The sequence below is a fragment of the Triticum urartu genome, chromosome 5A, assembly GCF_056163025.1.
Source record: "Triticum urartu cultivar PI428250 chromosome 5A, HENAU_Tu73, whole genome shotgun sequence".
Taxonomy (NCBI): Eukaryota; Viridiplantae; Streptophyta; class Magnoliopsida; order Poales; family Poaceae; genus Triticum; species Triticum urartu.
This window is the reverse complement of record NC_141877.1, coordinates 542,923,661-542,941,006: the sequence shown is the minus strand read 5'-3', so window position 1 is coordinate 542,941,006 and position 17,346 is coordinate 542,923,661. Positions and strand designations below refer to the sequence as shown.

Here is a 17,346-nt window from a genome sequence, read left to right as displayed (position 1 = left end):
TAGTGGGAGAAAGCGTTTCCATCGACAACGAGGCGCCTATGGTGACTTCGTAAATCTCAAGATGATATGCCGGCTCGGTCTCCCGAATGTGCTCATAGGGATAGGGTGTCCGTGTGTGCGTGGATGAGTGTATGCGCGTATGTATAAACGCTTGCGTCGGTACTGTGTTAAAAAAACATGGCATCTGAATTTAAAGAATGAAAGGCACAGTTGGATTTACCCCCGTTGCACACGGGCCACCAGATCCAAAACCAACCGCATACCGCAACTAGCATGCCGGTGCCGGTTTGATTTTACTAGTCCGGGGAGGCGTGGGCAGAGGGAGAAGCAGAGAGATCGGAACCGTCCACGACAGAGAGGGGGAGCGAGAGGGGAGGGGGAAGGCTGAAGCCGGCCGGCAGGGAGGCGATCCGGGGAGCTGGCGGTGAATAGAAAAGGCGGAGAGTAGATACGCAACATCTTCCCCGAATCCCCCACCCCACCCCACCTCCTCTCCCTCCCTCCCTCCCCCGCGCCGCGGCGACGGAAAGCCACCTCCATACAAATACGGAGGAGGGACGCTCCACCCTCCTCCTCCTCCTCCGCGTCCGCTCCACCGCCCGCCCGCCGCAACCGCAGTGAGTCCCTCCCCACCCCCGCACCTCACCTCATCCGCCGAATCGCGCCCCCGCGCCGCGAGGCCGCAATTGCCGCGATCGCGCGGGCCGGGGTGTTTGCTGGTTGACGCACCTGCCGCCGGGCTCGAGGGCTAGGGCGCCATGGGGACGTACCTCAGCACGCCCAAGACGGAGAAGCAGACCGCCGACGGCGACGGCGCCCGCGTCCGCTACGGCCTCGCCTCCATGCAGGGATGGCGGACCACCATGGAGGACGCCGTGAGTTCCTCCTCCTTTCCCCACCCGCCCCTCCCCTGCTCTCTCCGTTTTGCGTTCCGTTCGCCTCTCTGCGCGCCGCTCGGCACGGTGCGGCCTAGGGTGCGCAGGAAGCGCGTTGCTCGATGCGCCAGTGCGGCACGAATCCGCGAGTCCCGGGTGGCGATTCTGCCTAGATAGATAGATTTGCTCGCCCGCGTCATGAGGAGTTGGTTGGCCAGGCGATCCCCGCTTCTCCTGTGACCGAATACCGGTGCTGTGATGAATTCCCGTTAGCGAGCGATTCCCCGCAACGGCGTTTCCACGCAGCGGTTTGGCCGGTTTGCATCGGGAGTTCGCTCTTTGTGATTCCGTCCTGCCCTGTTCACTCGCGTGACTGCTGAACTGATCCCCCTGAACTCCATTGTGATTCATTCACCCCCACTGGTTGTACCGGTTTGTCAGATTGTCACTTGCACTGCGAGTTCGCTGTTTCTGACCCCGTTATTCATTTGCCTCGTGTGATTTGGTCTCTTCCTGTTATTTGGGAACCGACCACCTAGTTATTAGAATTAAAGTTGTTACTCATTCACCCAATGGCAACATTTTCTGTGCAAACGGAAAGGCTCGGCGTAGCGGTTTGTTGGTTGCCACTCGCATTGGTTGTTTTCTATCTGTTCCGAATCGCCTTTCCTCTATAAGATGGAAAGTTTGAGACGCGGTTTGTCGGCTTGCAACTTGCACTGCAAATTCCATTGGTTCACTCAATGGCGCCAGCGCTTCTCTATAGACGAAAAGCTTGAGATAGCGGTTTTTCGGCTTGCTGACTTGCATTTGGGAGTTCACTGCTAACTCATGTAAATGGATTCTGATTCTGACGTATGACTAACGTTGCAGATTTAGAGTGCTGCATCATATCTGAAGCTATCTTGCCGAGGATACGAATTGTTTGCTTGTGATACTTAAGTTTGAGTGTATCGGCATGTTTATTACTCGTTAAAATCTGACTTGGAACCTGTTTACCCTTGTAGCATACTGCTGTGCCACAGCTTGATGAACGCACATCCTTTTTTGCCGTTTTCGATGGGCATGGAGGTAAATACTGGCTGTTTTCTCTTCTCGTTTAACTTTATACCGTACCATCTATTCAGTCGTACTCGTACCTGTTCTGTTTGTTTCACAATGGTTTGTACCCATTTTGGTTTAAGCTGGTCACATCTTACTTTGAGTGGATTAGTATAATCTAACCCTTTAAAGCCTTCCATAGAACGAAATTCTGTATTGTTACCTTACACTAAATCATGTATTGCACATCACTATGTCGTTTGCTGTTATTCTGTTCAACATAAATATAATTAGCACTATTTTATCATGCTGGTGCTTTCATACAGTATTGGATGTGTATATAAGTAGCTACTGACAGGACTGCAATGTTCATGTTAACTGGCCGGACTTGTGATTTGATCATCATTTTTGCTTACTGTGTTGTCCTCTCCTGAAGGTTCATGGCCTTTTGATTCCCTCATTGGATTTTTTATTTTTTAAACCTAAAAGATTGCTTCAACAACAAAATGTGTTCACTGGCTTTATTAACTCTGAGAATTAAATATTTGTAGCATTGGCTAGTTGTTGTGTGTACACTGTGGAGATTAGCTATGTTGAATTTGGCTTTACAGCATGGCAGTATCCTAACATGGCAATAGCTAATCAAATGACTCAGTAGTTACATGTTTCCATTTAACCATTGGGTGTAAGAGATACAAGCACATGTTTGGAAAATGTCAGCTGAAAATTTACACGTGCTTTAACTTTTAGTGAAAAAAAATAGCTGCATTATGTGTTGTCTTCTTATGTGTGACATGAATTTATTAGCCAATACAAAATACAATATTACAGGGAAAGCGGTCGCTAAATTCTGCGCCAAACATCTACACATGCAATTCTTAAGAAGTGCAGCATATTGTTCTGGTGATTTAGCTTCTTCTGCTCGGAAAGCCTTTTTGAGGTATCTACCATGTTCTTTCTTTGCACTGTGGTATGCTTTTTGCTTGAAACTGACATGTTTGATGGTTCAATGAATCTGTATTGCTCTTTCAGAATGGATGAGATGATGAAAGGGCAAAGGGGATGGAGAGAACTGGCTGAGCTGGGAGAAAAGGGGCCAAAGTTCGCTGGAATGTTGGAGAGTATAATTTGGTCTCCCAAAGGTGGAGATGCAGATAAACTTGGGGACGGATGGCACTCGGAGGAGGTAAAATTGCTTCCTCCTCTTTCTCTCTCTGCTCAATCCCTTTTGCTGGATATGGAATTGAACAGGTTACTTTTCATGGCAAAGCTCATCTCTTATTTGAGAATAAATTTGATGGATAGAACTGCTTGGATTGTGGGCATTTCTCAACCCATATTTAAAGAGGGGTTTGCTTTAAATTTGTGATGTTGTTAAGCAAAGTGGGTTAGGAGGCTTGTGCCCTGCTTTAGAAAGGGAGACGGATGGAGTTTCTGCAGGGATGGGTGGGAACTGGACCGGAGGATTGCTCAGATGAGATTAGTGAATCTCCTAATACTGACCAGTCGTAAAACACACTGCAGGTTGTTCCATACCCCTGTATTGAAATACGAGAACATATCTGCAGTTATTACCTAACATCATTGTTTCTAAAACATAGGTCCGTCATGTTACTTGCAGTACAACAATGTTGGGGTGTTATATTTATGTGTCCTCGTTTCTTGTACAGTAAACTCACAAAAGCTAGTTTTATGATGTTATAGTGAATATTAAGTTTACCTGACCTTTGTTTAACTATGCTACTCAACCAGGGTCCTCATTCAGATTATTCTGGGCCAACATGTGGAAGCACAGCGTGTGTGGCTATCATAAGAAATGATCAACTGGTTGTTGCAAATGCCGGGGATTCCCGGTGTGTTATCTCAAGGAAGGGTCAGGTATGCCAGTTGTAACTATCTTTAGTTGTAATTGAAGTATAAATGCTAGCTTATGTTTTCCTAACTCATCTACTGTTAAGGCTCACGATTTGTCAAGAGATCACAAGCCAGAACTTCAGTCAGAAAAAGAGAGGATTGAGAATGCTGGTGGTTACATTGTTGCTGGGCGGGTCAATGGAAGTTTGAACTTGACAAGAGCAATTGGTAGCACACACTCCTCAAGTAGAACATTTATATATTGGATGTATTGTTTGTACTCATTTTTGTAAATCTAATCCCCAGGGGATATGGAAATGAAGGAAAATAAGCTTTTACCAGCCGAGAAACAGACTGTCTCAGCTGAACCTGAAGTGAACACAGTGAGTTTTTTGCTGCCTCTTTTCTGTCAGTTTTGTTTGAACAAAATTACTCAACTCAGGATTGCATTACTGTTGGTCAGGTTACACTTTCTGAGGATGATGAATTCATTGTTTTGGCCTGTGATGGTATATGGTATGAATTTTTGGCTGTAATAATTATTCATTCTCAGGGCTGAGACTTATCGTGATACCTGCTTTGCCTGTTTTTTTTTTCTTGTTGTTCATGATTTATATCATAGTAAGGCTTCCCAATTGTGCCTTTTGTATCAGAGTCATGAAACTTGAAGTGGATATAGCACAATCATTTTCCTTGATTTCCATGTACTATAACTACTGTCTGAAAGCATAGAGTGAAAGAAAAACTTGCCACCACCGGGCATGCCATTGTTTGATCTGGGCACTACATATGATGCATGTTAATCAAGAACACACGGCTATCTTGGCAAGTTGACATGGTACAGGAGCTTATTGTCATCAACGTAATTGGCATGGAACATATTTATTAGCTTTACAAGTTGCTGCTAAATTTTCAAAATTTTGCTGAGGGTCTGTAGTATGTTTGTAGTTCTGAACCTTAAATAACAAGTACGCAATAGTTTGTGTTAAGAATAGACTGAAAGCATAACATCATGTTTTCCCAGTGTAACATTCTGGACGCTTAGAGCCCATTGACACACAGATTCTGCTGAGATGTTATGTTGTCTCTTGAAAATTGAGAGCACAATGGTCGCTCAACAGAACTGGTGCCTTTTTTTCAGATGCCACGTACATCCAGACAAATTATATACAGTACTAAATTTGAATTGGAGAATACCAATGTGTCTTTAGAGAACTTAGTTATCTCAGCATGTCCTTGGATCTGTAGTGACCAAATAATGTTGATCACACTCTTCTCGTATGCATATGTGTGATCGTTGAGGGGTTAGATTTTGTACATTTAGCAAGCAGTGTCAGACATGGTCAGACTGGTACTAGTGGAAGCTCAGTTGCAACCAGTTTTGCAGATACTATGGGACTTGGTTAGTTCCATGCCATGGAGTCAACACCTTTGATCTGGATCAGTCCAGAGTTTTTGATCTTTTAGGCTGTGGGACGTTTTTTTTATCCACGTCACCTTAAATGTTATCACTGAAATGTTGTTCAAAATTAAGACGGATGAATTACACATCGTAAGGCAACAGAGGTTCCATACTAGAATCTGAGGCTACTCTCATAGACTCTTAGCATGCTACTTTTGTCATGTGACCTGATGATGTATCAACTTATTACCTGTGTGACCTGATTGATGAGCTTTACAATGCACACATGCATTCATAATTACACTTTCCATTTCGACTTGGTTTTCATTAACTCCCTTATTTTATGACAGGGACTGCATGTCAAGTCAACAAGTAGTGGACTTTGTGCACGAGAAGTTGAAGACTGTAAGCACCTCTGTTTCGTCGAACATAGATTATTGATATCGTGTATTGTTATGGTACTCATACACCAGGGGGTTGAAAATCTGCAGGAGGATAGTCTATCTGCCGTGTGTGAGAAGCTGCTCGACCGGTGCTTGGCGCCTGAGAGTGGTGGGGAGGGTTGTGACAACATGACGATGATCTTGGTTGTGCTCAAGAAGCCTACCGACCCGGCCGCTACTTCTAGCTCGGAGCAATCTCCGGTCACGCCTACCAAGCCGGCTGCTACTTCTAGCTCGGAGCAATCTGCAGTCACCAACGAAGAGATGCGGCCCAGGTAAGCAAGATTTCCTCTGCTGAAGCAACACATATTACAGATTATGAAATACAACATTGTAAAACCCGAGCTACTCTTTCAGAATCTGAGCCCCTCTCCTGTCCCCTTTGTGAACAGCGAGCCTGATGCCCCAGAGACCCCTTCGTCGAAGTAGCGCTCCGAGGCGAAGCAATGGTCAGAAGGTCGTGACCCGGTCGAAACAGCAGCGCTCCGAGGCCAAGCCACATGGTTCAGAAAGGTCTGATCGGTGATAGACAAAATCAGATAGCAGTAAGTGAAGTGGTGTATATAACAGAGGGATTCTATTCAACAATTCCCATAGGGTTTGTTCTTGTAGCCTTTTGCCCAATATACATAGCAGCATCTTGGTTGGTGGATATGGGTTGTGGATAAATTGCAGAGCTTTTTTTTCTTCCAGCGATTTGGATCTATCTTGGTGAATTGCAACTAGCGTGGTGATTCATGAGTACATTCTACTGATACTCGAAATGCGGGTGCGGTTACATTACATCAGGAAAGCTAGCTAGCTAAATGCCCCCCAATTAGACTAGATTAGAGACCATGTCTCGGTCAATCGCTGCAGATGATACTCCTTGGAACTAAAGGACAAGGATGGCAGCAGCTCCCAGCGCGGTGACCACCGCTGCCGCTGCCGGCCACGCCCCTGCGGTGAAAGAGGCGGAGGTGGATGGGTTGTCGGCGCCGGGGGCGGGCGGGGGGTAGATCTCTGGGCCGAGATCGAAGATGCCGACGGTGATGGCGACCTTCATGCCCGACTGGCAGAAGCCGTTGCCGCAGATGAAGAAGTAGCGGCCGGGGCGCGGGAGCGGGATGAAGTCCTTGCCGGAGGTCCAGTTGCCGGTGACCCCGTCCATGGTGCAGTTGTCGTACCCCGTCTCGTTCACCTTGAACACGTTGTGCGTCCCCTTCTGGTACCGGAACGCTGCGTGTACATACTCGAACGAGTGAGTGAGGCGGCAGGGAAGAGAGAGAGAGCAAGTAGTAGATCTGGTGGAGCTAGGAGCTGGAGCTAGGGGAGGGGAGGGGAGGCAGAGGTGAAGAGAAGACATACAGATGAGGTCGCCGGCGTAGAAGGTCTGGTTGGCGGACCAGCTGGAGTAGTTGATGTTGGGGTTCCACCCGCGGTTGGCCCCCACGATGTGGTCCGTCGCGCCCGACAGCCCCACCGCGCACCCCGCCACCACCACCACGCCCACCGCCAGCATCAGCGCCTTGGACGCCGCCATTGCTCAGCTCTCTCCTCCAGAGAGAGTGAGCAGAGGAGGGGAGTGGCGAGCAGAGTGAGCAAGCAGAGCACGGGGGCAACAGTGGCATATAAGTAAATTGCTCGTGCCAGGCCGCACTCATTGGTGGTCTCGTCCTCATCCTGGCCCACTCCTGGCCGGGGCAGCAGCGAGCAAGCGAGTTTTTTTTCCTGCAGATTCGTCGGAGATTTTGAGTTTTAAACTTTTTTGAATCCCTACGCGCCAACCACGGCAAGTCGCCCGCAAAAGTTTGCCGGCGGGGCAGTTCAAACAAAAAAAAAAGTTTGCCTCTTGCGCTCCGTGCTTGCCGCCTTCTGTGCTAAGCAACGCATACACATGACACAAATGCCGGAGCAATTCCATGGCGATGCCCAAAGCGCACTCTAGAAGATAGTACAACGATAGTAATGAAAGTCAGTAGTAGACTGGTAGAGGCGTAGAGCTCTAGAGCACAAGAACATATTCTCATAATGGCGCTGGCCGAAAGCTTTTACAACCTTACAAGCAATTTCAGGATTGGATTGCCACGCTACTTCCCTCTTCCTCTTTGCGGTTCCTCCTCAACGGGTTGCCGGGGCCTTCTATCAAACATGGCCCAGGGCTTTGATAAGGGGACCCCCATTCCCCGCCTTGCGATCGACCCTCTTCCCCAAATCCTCGACCTTGCAACTAGAAAAGGCATTATACATAAGATTCGAGGACGTGGCGCCATGGCGTGTACATTCCTTTATGCGGACGACACGGCCATTTTTATGGCTCCAATTAATAGGGGCATGGAAAACCTCTCGGCCATCTTAAGGGGTTTGGCGGTGTGACGGGCCTTTGCACCAACTTCCATAAAAGTTGGGTGGTGCTCATTTGATGCAATCATCTTGATTCGGGGCATATCCTTCATAGTGTTCCGACAACTAGAGCTTATTTCCCTATGGAATACTTGGGCCTCCAAGTCTCGGTTTGGCAACTTAGGAAGGCTGACTTCCAATATCCTGAAGACAAAGCGGCCAGAAAATTGCTAGCTTGGGAGGGCAAAACATCACCATCATTCGGCACATGACCCTCGTCAAATCGGTTATCACCTCCAAAGCGGTGTACTCATCATGCCCCTTGTTGTGCCGCAGGGCTCTCTTCATAACCTCAACAAGATGAGAGGGCTTTCCTTTGGTCTAGTTCAGACAAGACGACGAGGGCCAAGTATGGTCAATAGAGAGGTGGTTTGTCGTCCTTCGGAATACCGAGGCCTTGGGGTCCTGAAACCGACAAATTTGCACGTGGTTGCCGCTGAGATGGCCTTGGTATGAATGGAGTGAGCCAAACAAGCTTTGGGTTGGGTTGGGTAACCCAATGCAACGAGGAAGGCCTTGGTTTCTTCTATGCCTCCACCGCTATCACTGTTGGCAATGGTGCCAAAACACCTTTCTGGGATTCCCCTTGGCTACTTGGGCGTAGGCCCGAGGATATTGCTCCGCTAATTTTTTAGGCCTCGAGGAGAAAGAGTCGAAAAGTGCGCGAGGCTCTCAATGGGTTGGATGCTAAAGATCAACCATGACACCGTCTTCTCCGGAGACCACATATGAGAATTCTTCACCCTTTGAATGCTTGTACATGACTACCACCTTGACGAAGAAAACGAAGATGACATTGTTTGGAAATATTCTATGGATGGAATTTACGCTACCCCCATGGATTTCATGGTTTGAACAGTTTGGACCCCTTTCGCATTGCGAGGTCGGATTTAGACTGCCGGTCAGTTGGAGAGGCGTGATTGGGCAAATTATGGTCTTTGCCCTCTTTGCAAAAGGGAGCAAAAAAACAGGCACCCGCCTCTTCTTCAATAAGTATGAGCTTCACTTAAGAGGGATCCTTCGAGGATTGGTGGGATAAGAGAACCGACTGCAAAACCCCAATAGATGCAAAACTCCAAATAAACAAACTATGACCTCCCTCACCATGCTCGTCTTGACAATTTGAAACAAGAGAAATTCTGTGTTTACTACACCACAAGTGCACCAAGACAATTTGAAACAAGAGAAATTCTGTGTTTACTACACCACAAGTGCACCGCCACCAATTCTTCTTAAAATTGTTGTCAACGAGGCTAGGCTTTGGGTTTCTGCGGGTGCTAAGAAACCAGGGCATATTGTACTGCACGAGTAGTTGTCATGCCGTGTATGTGAGCCACTTGTAAATCTCTATTTCCCTTCTTATTTAACAGGTAAGGCAAATCTCATGCCTCCAATTCGAAAGAAAAAAAAACTTACAAGCAGCAAACCGACCCAGCAGCACAAGAATTACAGGCCATGAAATATAAATTGAATTTTATACGCTGATCCATTAAATTCTGCCAAAACAGACAACTCCAACACAGTGTATTGTATTCTACCCTTGTAACTCCAACATTTATCACTAACAAGTATTATCACTTGTGACCACAACAATAAACATAAATCATCAGTTCATAAACTAATCCCAAAATGTAACTTTTCCCTCAAAAGAGTAACAAACACGGGGATGATCCCCACCTTCACCTTAATCATACAATTATCACCTCTGACCACGAAAGCTGAAAACATATGCTATGCTCTGTCTCTGCCTGCTGTGCTTCCAGCGACTAATCGATCTTCACGGACGAGTAGATCATCCTTGTGAACCAGAAGCAGGCGCAGAAGCCGATGGTTCCGGTGAGCACAAAGAAGGAGAAGGAGGCGAGCAGCATGTACCCGAAGTAGAGGATGCCCGACACCAGCTTGCTGATCTGCAGCTTGGTCCAGAAGTAGAACCCAGCATACAGGAAGAGGTACAGCGCCGACGACCCTGAGGTGAGGTATGACCTCCACCACCAGTTGTAGTCCTCGCTGCACAGCTGGAAGTAGCAGAGCACAATGGTGATCTCTGCGCACGTGATGATGAGGATCACAAACACCAGGAAGAGGAACCCGAAGATGTAGTAGAACTGGTGCAGCCAGATCGAGGTGAGGATGAAGAAGAGCTCGATGAAGACCGCGCCAAACGGCAGGATGCCGCCGATCAGGATGGTGAAGAGCGGGTTCATGTACCAGGCTTGCTCGGGGATCTGACGCGGGATCTTGTTGGTCTTCACTGGAGGCTCCATGGCGGGCTTCTTGAACCCGAGGTAGCTCCCAACAAACACGAGGGGCACTGAGATGCCGAACCAGAGGAGGACCAGGGCAAACATGGTGGTGAATGGGACAGCACCGGATGACTTCTCCCCCCATATAAGGGCATTCAAGATGAAGAAGATAACAAAGGCAATCCCTGGGAACAGGAAAGCCGTGCGCAGGGTTATCTGCTTCCACTCTGCACCCTTGAACATCTTGTAGAGTCGCGAAGAAGAATAGCCAGCAATCAACCCCATCAGGACCCAGACGAGAAGCATTGCAGTCATCAATCCTCCACGGTTCGATGGAGAGAGGAAACCCAGAACAGCAAAGATCATCGTAACCAGCAGCATGCCAAAGAATTGGACTCCAGTGCCAACAAAGACGCAAAGCAAATCAGAGTTGACTGGAGGGCGGAAAACATCTCCGTGGACAAGCTTCCAGCCAGTTTCCTCCTGTGCCTCCTCTTGAGTTTCAAGCTGGTTGTATCTAGATATATCTCTGTACAGGGTGCGCATCATGATCATGGCCACCATACCAGATAGGAAAAGCACGATCATGAGAGAGTTAACGATAGAGAACCAGTGAATCTGATCATCAGACATCAACAGATAGGTGTCCCATCGAGATGCCCACTTAATTTCACTCTCCTGCAGAAGTAACAAATTCCATGAATTTTTCGGTAAAGCAGATCTAACATTAAAGGTTAAGAAACTATCATGCCGTAGGAGACAACAATTAAAAAAATAGTACCTCAAAGCGAACATCATAGGTGAATATGATATCTTTGCCGACCTCAACCTCCTGAGGAGTTTCAGAATTTACTACAAACTTGCTGTTATGAGGATCACATGTGGTCAAACGAGTGTTTGCGTCATTCCAATTCCCATCAAACTGATGCTTGATGCTGGCGCAAACATACAAGACAGAACACAAAAATTAGGTACATTCCATTTAGGTATGGCAAAAATTATTAACAACACGACAAGCAAAGTTGAAAGAAAACCTGAATGGTTTGACCTCAAATCCCACTATCCTAGAAAGTTCTGAATCATCATCCTTGTGAAACTTAACCGAAAATGACAAATGGTTGTGGATGAAGTGCTTCTCATCCTTGCTCTGGAAATATATTTATATATGTGAATTAGTTAAGTCCCGATCATACATGTAAAGACAAGGGTAAGCATGAACAGGCTATATGAACTTACTCCAGCATACTGGCCCTTGACACCAACATGATATCCACCTTGGTAGGCGACAGTGTTCCTATCTGGCCTTTGAACTGGAACAACCAGTGGCAGATTGTCAAGAACCCTGCAAAGCAAAGCCGGTCAATTTAAAAAATTACCATGCCAAATAAAGCGCAACAACACCTACAATATTGTCCTTACATGTTGACACGATATTCATCCTCAATCTTCTCCTTGAGCTCCTTTGCTTCTTTCTCAGTAACAGTTATTTTGCAGATAATCTGGCACATCTTGGGCTCTCTCATTTGAAACTGCAGTTGAGACAAGGAGGATGTGTTAAACTAAAAACTAGGCACATTTCCCTCCCAGGTACATAAATTCTTGATTATTCTTTACCGATTACTTACCACGTAAGGAGAGTTCTCAATTCGATCACCACGGAGAACCTCGCCAAGGTTTTCAGCGCTGTCAACTATGGTATTCGGCTTGCAGAAAGGAAGGGAGTAATACGTGTAGGGTAGCTGAGTCTTTATTGATGTCAGCTTGTTCACCTTCACCAACAGTTCATCTCCCTGTAGACAGATAAACCGAGGGATAAATCAAGGACATTTTTTACTTTTAAGCAGCCAAAAAAAATGCTATATGCAGAAAGCTGTTCATAGAAATATCAGATACAGTCAAGATATAAATAACTTGGCACAAAAGATATCTGGCTCAACCAGTACATTGTCAGTTGAAGCAGATCCGGTGTGTGACCGCTTGACTCATCAGTTTGGTTTTCGAAACTACGTTTCAACCACCCTACACAATATTCTATACTGCCCTGCAGAGCAAAGTTTCCTAGGAACATGTACTAAACTCCGGTGTATCAAACAGGAATTTTCTTTAGATTATACTATGACATAAAAGATCCAAACAAATCTGATAAATGGTGCAGCCTTTTAAACAGTAATAATAATAAACATAAAAAGGTAATGTCCAGCAGGACGTGCAATTACTGCCAATTGGGCATTTAAAAACGATCAGATTTGTGCTTGGCTGAGAAGGATACTCCGCTCAATCAGTTGCCATAAGCGCCTGCTTCCAATTGTAAATTGCCATAAACGATCAGATCAAACTAAGAACAAGATGAGATCTAGATTGCGAGAAGCGCCCGCTTCCAATTATCAGTGCCTTAAACCACCAGCACTGCAAGTGTACAAGGACACGCATGCAACATAACCAACAACTGTAACCCAAGCAGCATGAGTGAATCTAGCGAGCACGTTCCGGATCAGAAGGGAGCGCGCGGGGAGGGAGGAGGCGACGCGCGAATCATGGAGCAACCAAGGGTGCATGCGGATCCCGCATCCTAGTGCGTCCCTGTCTGCGATCGCGGCGAAGGTAATTGGACTGCCAACACTTGCGCGTACGGGCCGGTCGCGAGATCCGCGGATCCCGGGAGCCTGCGCGCGGGGAAGCGCCGCCCGTTGACCGGATCTAGCCGGCGAGCCCGGGCGCGGGCGCGGGCGCGAGCAGCTCGTCCCCTCGGCCGGCGGGGACGGAGGGGGGCGGTGGGTGGCACCAGGGGGGGGAGGACGCGAGTTCTCACCTTGCCGAAGTCGGTGGGGGCGACGCCGGGGAGGTAGAAGGCGGCGGCGGGGGGCGCGGCGGCGAGGAGCGCGACGAGGGCGAGCCCGGCGGCGGCCCACCGGAGCATCGCCGGCGCCCGCATCGGGGATCCGCGCGGTGGCGTGGATCTGGGGACGGGCTGGTGGATCGGCGAGGGGGAGGAGGAGGCGACGACCAAACCGCGCGCTGGCTGGGAAGGAAGGCGGGTGGGGGTGGGGCGGAGGGAAGTAGAGAAGCTTCGGGTGCGCGGATCTCAGCGCCGGGGGTTTTATCGGATAACCGGCTCTCGCGCCCAGGCCCCCCGAGAAATGTGAAATCCCGCGGAGAGTGTCGGCCCGTCCTCCGTCCACCCGCCGGACTTGACCGCACGTCCCCACGTGCCGCCTGCGTCTGCGTGCCCGTCTCGTTTGACCTGGCGGCGATCGATGCTGCTGCCGCTGCCGCCGCTTGCGTTGCGTGCGGAACCAGCCAGGCTGGCCTCTTGTCATTTTCAGGCAGGTTGGAGACTTGAATCAGAGTTGGCAAATGTTTAATCTATCAAATTGCACTTAGGTGTTGGGATTTTAACGAACACACTCGTAAGTCCAAGTTGATTTTGGGCCTTGAAAGTAAGATTATAGACCTTAAAAAAGGTTTACTGCTAGCACTCAAACGCATGGACTCATGTGTCGCCTGCACCGGCGCAACTCAGGAGGAGCACCCTGCCGCCATTATCGGCCCCCCGTCTTCCTTCCCTCCTTTGCCGTCGGCCTCTGTGGCAGCATGGTGGTCTGCTGTCGAAGGTTGCGGGGTTGTCCCGGTGTGGCTACTGTGTTGCAAGACATTATATGGTGGAGGGGCCTCAACATCATATCTGATCGTCGTGCGTCAACGTTCCTCCCTTGCAGCTAGTTGCCTCCTCGCGCTAAAAGGCACATGGATCTGGCTTGCCCCAATGTGGGCAGGTGCTACTTCCGCATCTGGGCACGACTCGTAGTCATCCGTAGATAGGAGGACTTGGTTCTTGTTTTTGTGCAGGAGATGACTCTGTGGTGCCTTGTCGGAGCTAGTAAGCACGCGATGCCGATGGCAGAGGCTAGTGAGGCCCCATGCTCTAGGCTATCAGACTTAGCTGCTGTGTGGTTTGGTATGGGCATCGAGGTGTGATGCTACAAGAGAAGCATGTGTCGATTTTATTAGCAACGTTGACGATAATGTTTGGGCGTCATCTTCCTCGTCGTAAGCATCTTCGTGAAGCTCCGGCACCTTGCCTCCCTGGTGCTCTCTGGGTGAAAGCCTTAGATCCATCTTCTGGATCGGATGATGGCGTCCTCGATGTCGTAATCTCCTTGGAGGCGACGTCTCAGAGTCACTGACCCATCATTGGTTGTTTGTTGTTTTGGTTGGCCGGTTTGAGGTCAATGGACACGGGCAACGACTAGATTGGTGGTGCTACTCCGATCTTGCTTTCTTCCTATTTCATGTGGTGTTTCTTGCCATGGTGTGCGCATCGGTCTCGCCTCTTCGACCAAGTTTGTGGAAGAGACTGATGCTCTCATCTGAAGCCGGGTTAGCGAGTCTGCGATTCACCTTGGCCCCCTTCCTTTGAACCCCTCCCCTCTTTGAGGCGTGTTGTCAGGTGGCAACGAGACGATCAAGATCAAAGCCCCGTCCTTCCTTGATCAGATGAAGATGGAAGCTTAAGTGCTCCTCCATGTTGATTGTGTGGATGCGATGAGTGGTTGCAAGTGGCATTCTTTCCATCCTATGTAGCTCCCTCGTTGTTTCCCCCCTCGACTATCTTGTTGTAGCATGTAACCCTAGTTGTTCTCATGTGATGTGTACCTTCTCACCCTTGTTTTCCCTTGTAATTTCCTGACTCCCCCTTCTTAAGGAAGGGAACGTAGCGCTGCTACTTCTCATAAAAAAGATTAAAACCTTAAAGGATATGTAGGTTGGAAACCGAAAAGCTCCACTGCCTCGACTTATCGTCGTGCACCTCAGCGCCCGCGCCACTTGTCACTGGATGCACCGCCGGTACCAATAGGGGCTCTGCTACTTGCCTCTGTATGCTTGTGCCACCTGACAGAGCGAAATACCGTCGGATACCTCGATTGGGGTCCTAGTGCAGCAGGAAGTCATGGATCGGAAGTCACGCGAGGGGTTTATCCAGGTTCGGGCATCCTGAGAGGTTTTGATGATTCATAATGAAGGGATACCTCGTGCGAGGGGTCACAATGGTGTGTGAGATTGCTACTGAGAGTTTCTATCTGTGAATGGGTACCCTAGACCTCCCTTTATATAGGCAGGAGAGGTCTAGGGTTTACGTGGCAGATGCGATCTGGGGTGCAGCCTCCCTTTAGTCTTTGGGGTCTCGAAGGTCGTCTTCGCATCCTTAGAGTTTCTCCTCACATTGGGCCTAGCAGGGCCATGTAGTTGATGAGGCCGGGCTCCTTGGTGTTATCCACCCCTGGTACAGGACCCCGCCACCACCACTCGCTAGGGGTCAACCGAGGAGGAATCGAGAAGGACGAACATGCCCTCTATTTTGTAATTTAAGTCGAGCAGGGAAATGATGGCAGGATCCTTGCATTATGCGACAATTAGAGGACACGACCATGCATCGTTAGAGTCCTCTGGATTTGCTTTCAGTTTTCTCCAATGTTTCAATACAATTTGGTTAATTTTGATTCTTTCAGCCAAAGTTTTGAAACAAATTGAAGACCATATGCTAACATTGGCCACACAATCTTGAATGAGAGATCCAAGATACCGTGGTTGCTACCTAATACTTCTCAACCGCATCTATAATTTTGCATTATTAAATGTTATTATATTATCACTTTTGTATACTTTATATGTCATTTTATATTATTTTTCTAGACTAACCTATTAATTTAGTGCCCAGTGATAGTTCCTATTTTTTCCCCATGTTTTTGGTTTTACATAAAATCGATACCTCCTGAAGTCCTTTTTGCTAATTTTTTCTGAACCATAAGAGACCCTAGAAGCTTCGGGGAGAGGCCAGAAGACCCACACGGCCCCATAAAAGCCAAGAGGCCAGAATACCCACATCCAAACAGATTTACCAAAGACTAGCACCGACCGAGTCCCACGAGATCCGACGGAGACACATCTCCACACGCCCTCTGATGATGCCAAGCGCACCATCGCGACGGGGATGAAGCGTGGGAGACATTATTCCTTCTAAGGGACATCGCCGCCGCCACACAACCCTAATCAAGATGCTGAACCTAATAAGAACGAGAAAAGGGGCGAGATCTTCCACTCCTCCATGGCCCAGAGGGCATCGGAGATGGGGTGGACTGATGGTGGTGCCGACGGGAGGAGAAGGGACTTTTTTTGTGGGGGAGTGTTAGAAGGAAGAGACGGGTTTGGTGGAATAGTTCGTTATATTGCTTGAGCCCCGTGGGCATATATATATATATATATATATATATATATATATATATATATATATATATAGGAGTACAAAGATCAACTTGGAGTACAAGACAAAGCAGGATCAAATCCTAGTATATCCTATACTTCCTAATAATCAATACACTCAACATCCCCCGCAGTCACAACAGTAGCGACGCAGACAGTGAGACTGGAGAAGAATTCGAAGGCAAGCCGACGGACACCCCTCCCCCCACAGTCGGAACGGTCGATGCATCACGGAGTTGTGGCTGGAGTGGCAACCGACGAGGTTGCTCAAGCAAGGCGGTAGCCCTTTGTGCCGTTTGTTGCTACCTCTTAAGCATGCATTGGTTTTCCCTTGAAGAGGAAAGGGTGATGGAGCAAAGTAGCGGAAGTATTTCCCTCAGTTTTTGAGAACCAAGGTATCAATCCAGTAGGAGGTAACACACAAGTCCCTAGTACCTCCACGAAAAAACAAGAACCTCGCAACCAACGCGATAAAGGGATTGTCAGTCCCTTCACGGTCACTTACGAAAGTGAGATCTGATGGAGATAATAAGATAAATATTTTTGGTCTTTTTATTGTATAGATTGGAAAATAAAGATTGCAAAATAAACAATGATAGAAATAGCAAGTGGATAGGAAAATAATACGATGGAAGATAGACCCGGGGGCCATAGGTTTCACTGGTGGCTTCTCTCAAGATAGCAAATTCTATGGTGGGTAAACAAATTACTGTCGAACAATTGATAGAAAAGCGCATAGTTATGAGAATATCTAGGCATGGTCATGTATATAGGCATCACGTCCGCGACAAGTAGACCGAAACGATTCTGCATCTACTATTACTCCACACATCGACCACTATCCA

General features: G+C 48.1%; 3 protein-coding genes across 4 annotated transcripts; 1 reads left to right on the top strand and 2 right to left on the bottom strand.

Moving 5' to 3' along the window:
* Window positions 1–454: 454 nt before the first annotated feature.
* LOC147972674 (putative protein phosphatase 2C 70) lies at window positions 455–6,359 on the top strand. Of its 2 annotated transcripts, none has more exons than XM_087521591.1 (11): window positions 455–875; window positions 1,883–1,946; window positions 2,748–2,856; window positions 2,949–3,102; window positions 3,669–3,794; window positions 3,875–3,998; window positions 4,077–4,153; window positions 4,234–4,286; window positions 5,523–5,577; window positions 5,664–5,890; window positions 5,973–6,359. In XM_087521591.1, exons 1-11 carry the CDS (start codon window positions 759–761, stop codon window positions 5,977–5,979), a joined length of 1,113 nt encoding a protein of 370 aa, XP_087377717.1. In that variant the 5' UTR covers window positions 455–758; the 3' UTR covers window positions 5,980–6,359. The 2 variants fall into 2 exon arrangements, with proteins under 2 accessions (XP_087377717.1, XP_087377716.1); XM_087521590.1 differs by having other exon boundaries at window positions 465–875; window positions 6,008–6,359.
* Window positions 6,350–7,213, bottom strand: LOC147972673 (basic blue protein-like). The gene is made up of 2 exons (XM_087521592.1): window positions 6,963–7,213; window positions 6,350–6,833 (listed from the first exon to the last, which is right to left on the bottom strand). Exons 1-2 carry the CDS (start codon window positions 7,135–7,137, stop codon window positions 6,490–6,492), a joined length of 519 nt encoding a protein of 172 aa, XP_087377718.1. The 5' UTR covers window positions 7,138–7,213; the 3' UTR covers window positions 6,350–6,489.
* Window positions 7,214–9,453: 2,240 nt separating this feature from the next.
* On the bottom strand, window positions 9,454–13,306 carry LOC147972672 (transmembrane 9 superfamily member 9-like). The gene is made up of 7 exons (XM_087521589.1): window positions 13,053–13,306; window positions 11,869–12,033; window positions 11,663–11,772; window positions 11,480–11,585; window positions 11,278–11,390; window positions 11,025–11,178; window positions 9,454–10,921 (listed from the first exon to the last, which is right to left on the bottom strand). The coding sequence occupies exons 1-7, from the start codon at window positions 13,173–13,175 to the stop codon at window positions 9,764–9,766; spliced, it is 1,929 nt and encodes a 642-aa protein (XP_087377715.1). The 5' UTR covers window positions 13,176–13,306; the 3' UTR covers window positions 9,454–9,763.
* Window positions 13,307–17,346: the final 4,040 nt, after the last annotated feature.

What these genes read in the sequence shown, in the direction of transcription:
- LOC147972674 (XM_087521590.1), top strand. Translation starts at nt 759, where the DNA reads ATGGGGACGTACCTCAGCACGCCCAAGACGGAGAAGCAGACCGCCGAC. An exon ending in TGCACGAGAAGTTGAAGACT is followed by an intron (nt 5,578 to 5,663) that starts GTAAGCACCTCT and finishes GAAAATCTGCAG; the next exon opens with GAGGATAGTCTATCTGCCGT. An exon ending in AACGAAGAGATGCGGCCCAG is followed by an intron (nt 5,891 to 6,007) that starts GTAAGCAAGATT and finishes CTTTGTGAACAG; the next exon opens with CGAGCCTGATGCCCCAGAGA.
- LOC147972673 (XM_087521592.1), bottom strand. Translation starts at nt 7,137, where the DNA reads ATGGCGGCGTCCAAGGCGCTGATGCTGGCGGTGGGCGTGGTGGTGGTG. An exon ending in CTACGCCGGCGACCTCATCT is followed by an intron (nt 6,834 to 6,962) that starts GTATGTCTTCTC and finishes ATGTACACGCAG; the next exon opens with CGTTCCGGTACCAGAAGGGG.
- LOC147972672 (XM_087521589.1), bottom strand. Translation starts at nt 13,175, where the DNA reads ATGCGGGCGCCGGCGATGCTCCGGTGGGCCGCCGCCGGGCTCGCCCTC. An exon ending in CCCCCACCGACTTCGGCAAG is followed by an intron (nt 12,034 to 13,052) that starts GTGAGAACTCGC and finishes ATCTGTCTACAG; the next exon opens with GGAGATGAACTGTTGGTGAA. An exon ending in TCAAGGGCCAGTATGCTGGA is followed by an intron (nt 11,391 to 11,479) that starts GTAAGTTCATAT and finishes ATATATTTCCAG; the next exon opens with AGCAAGGATGAGAAGCACTT.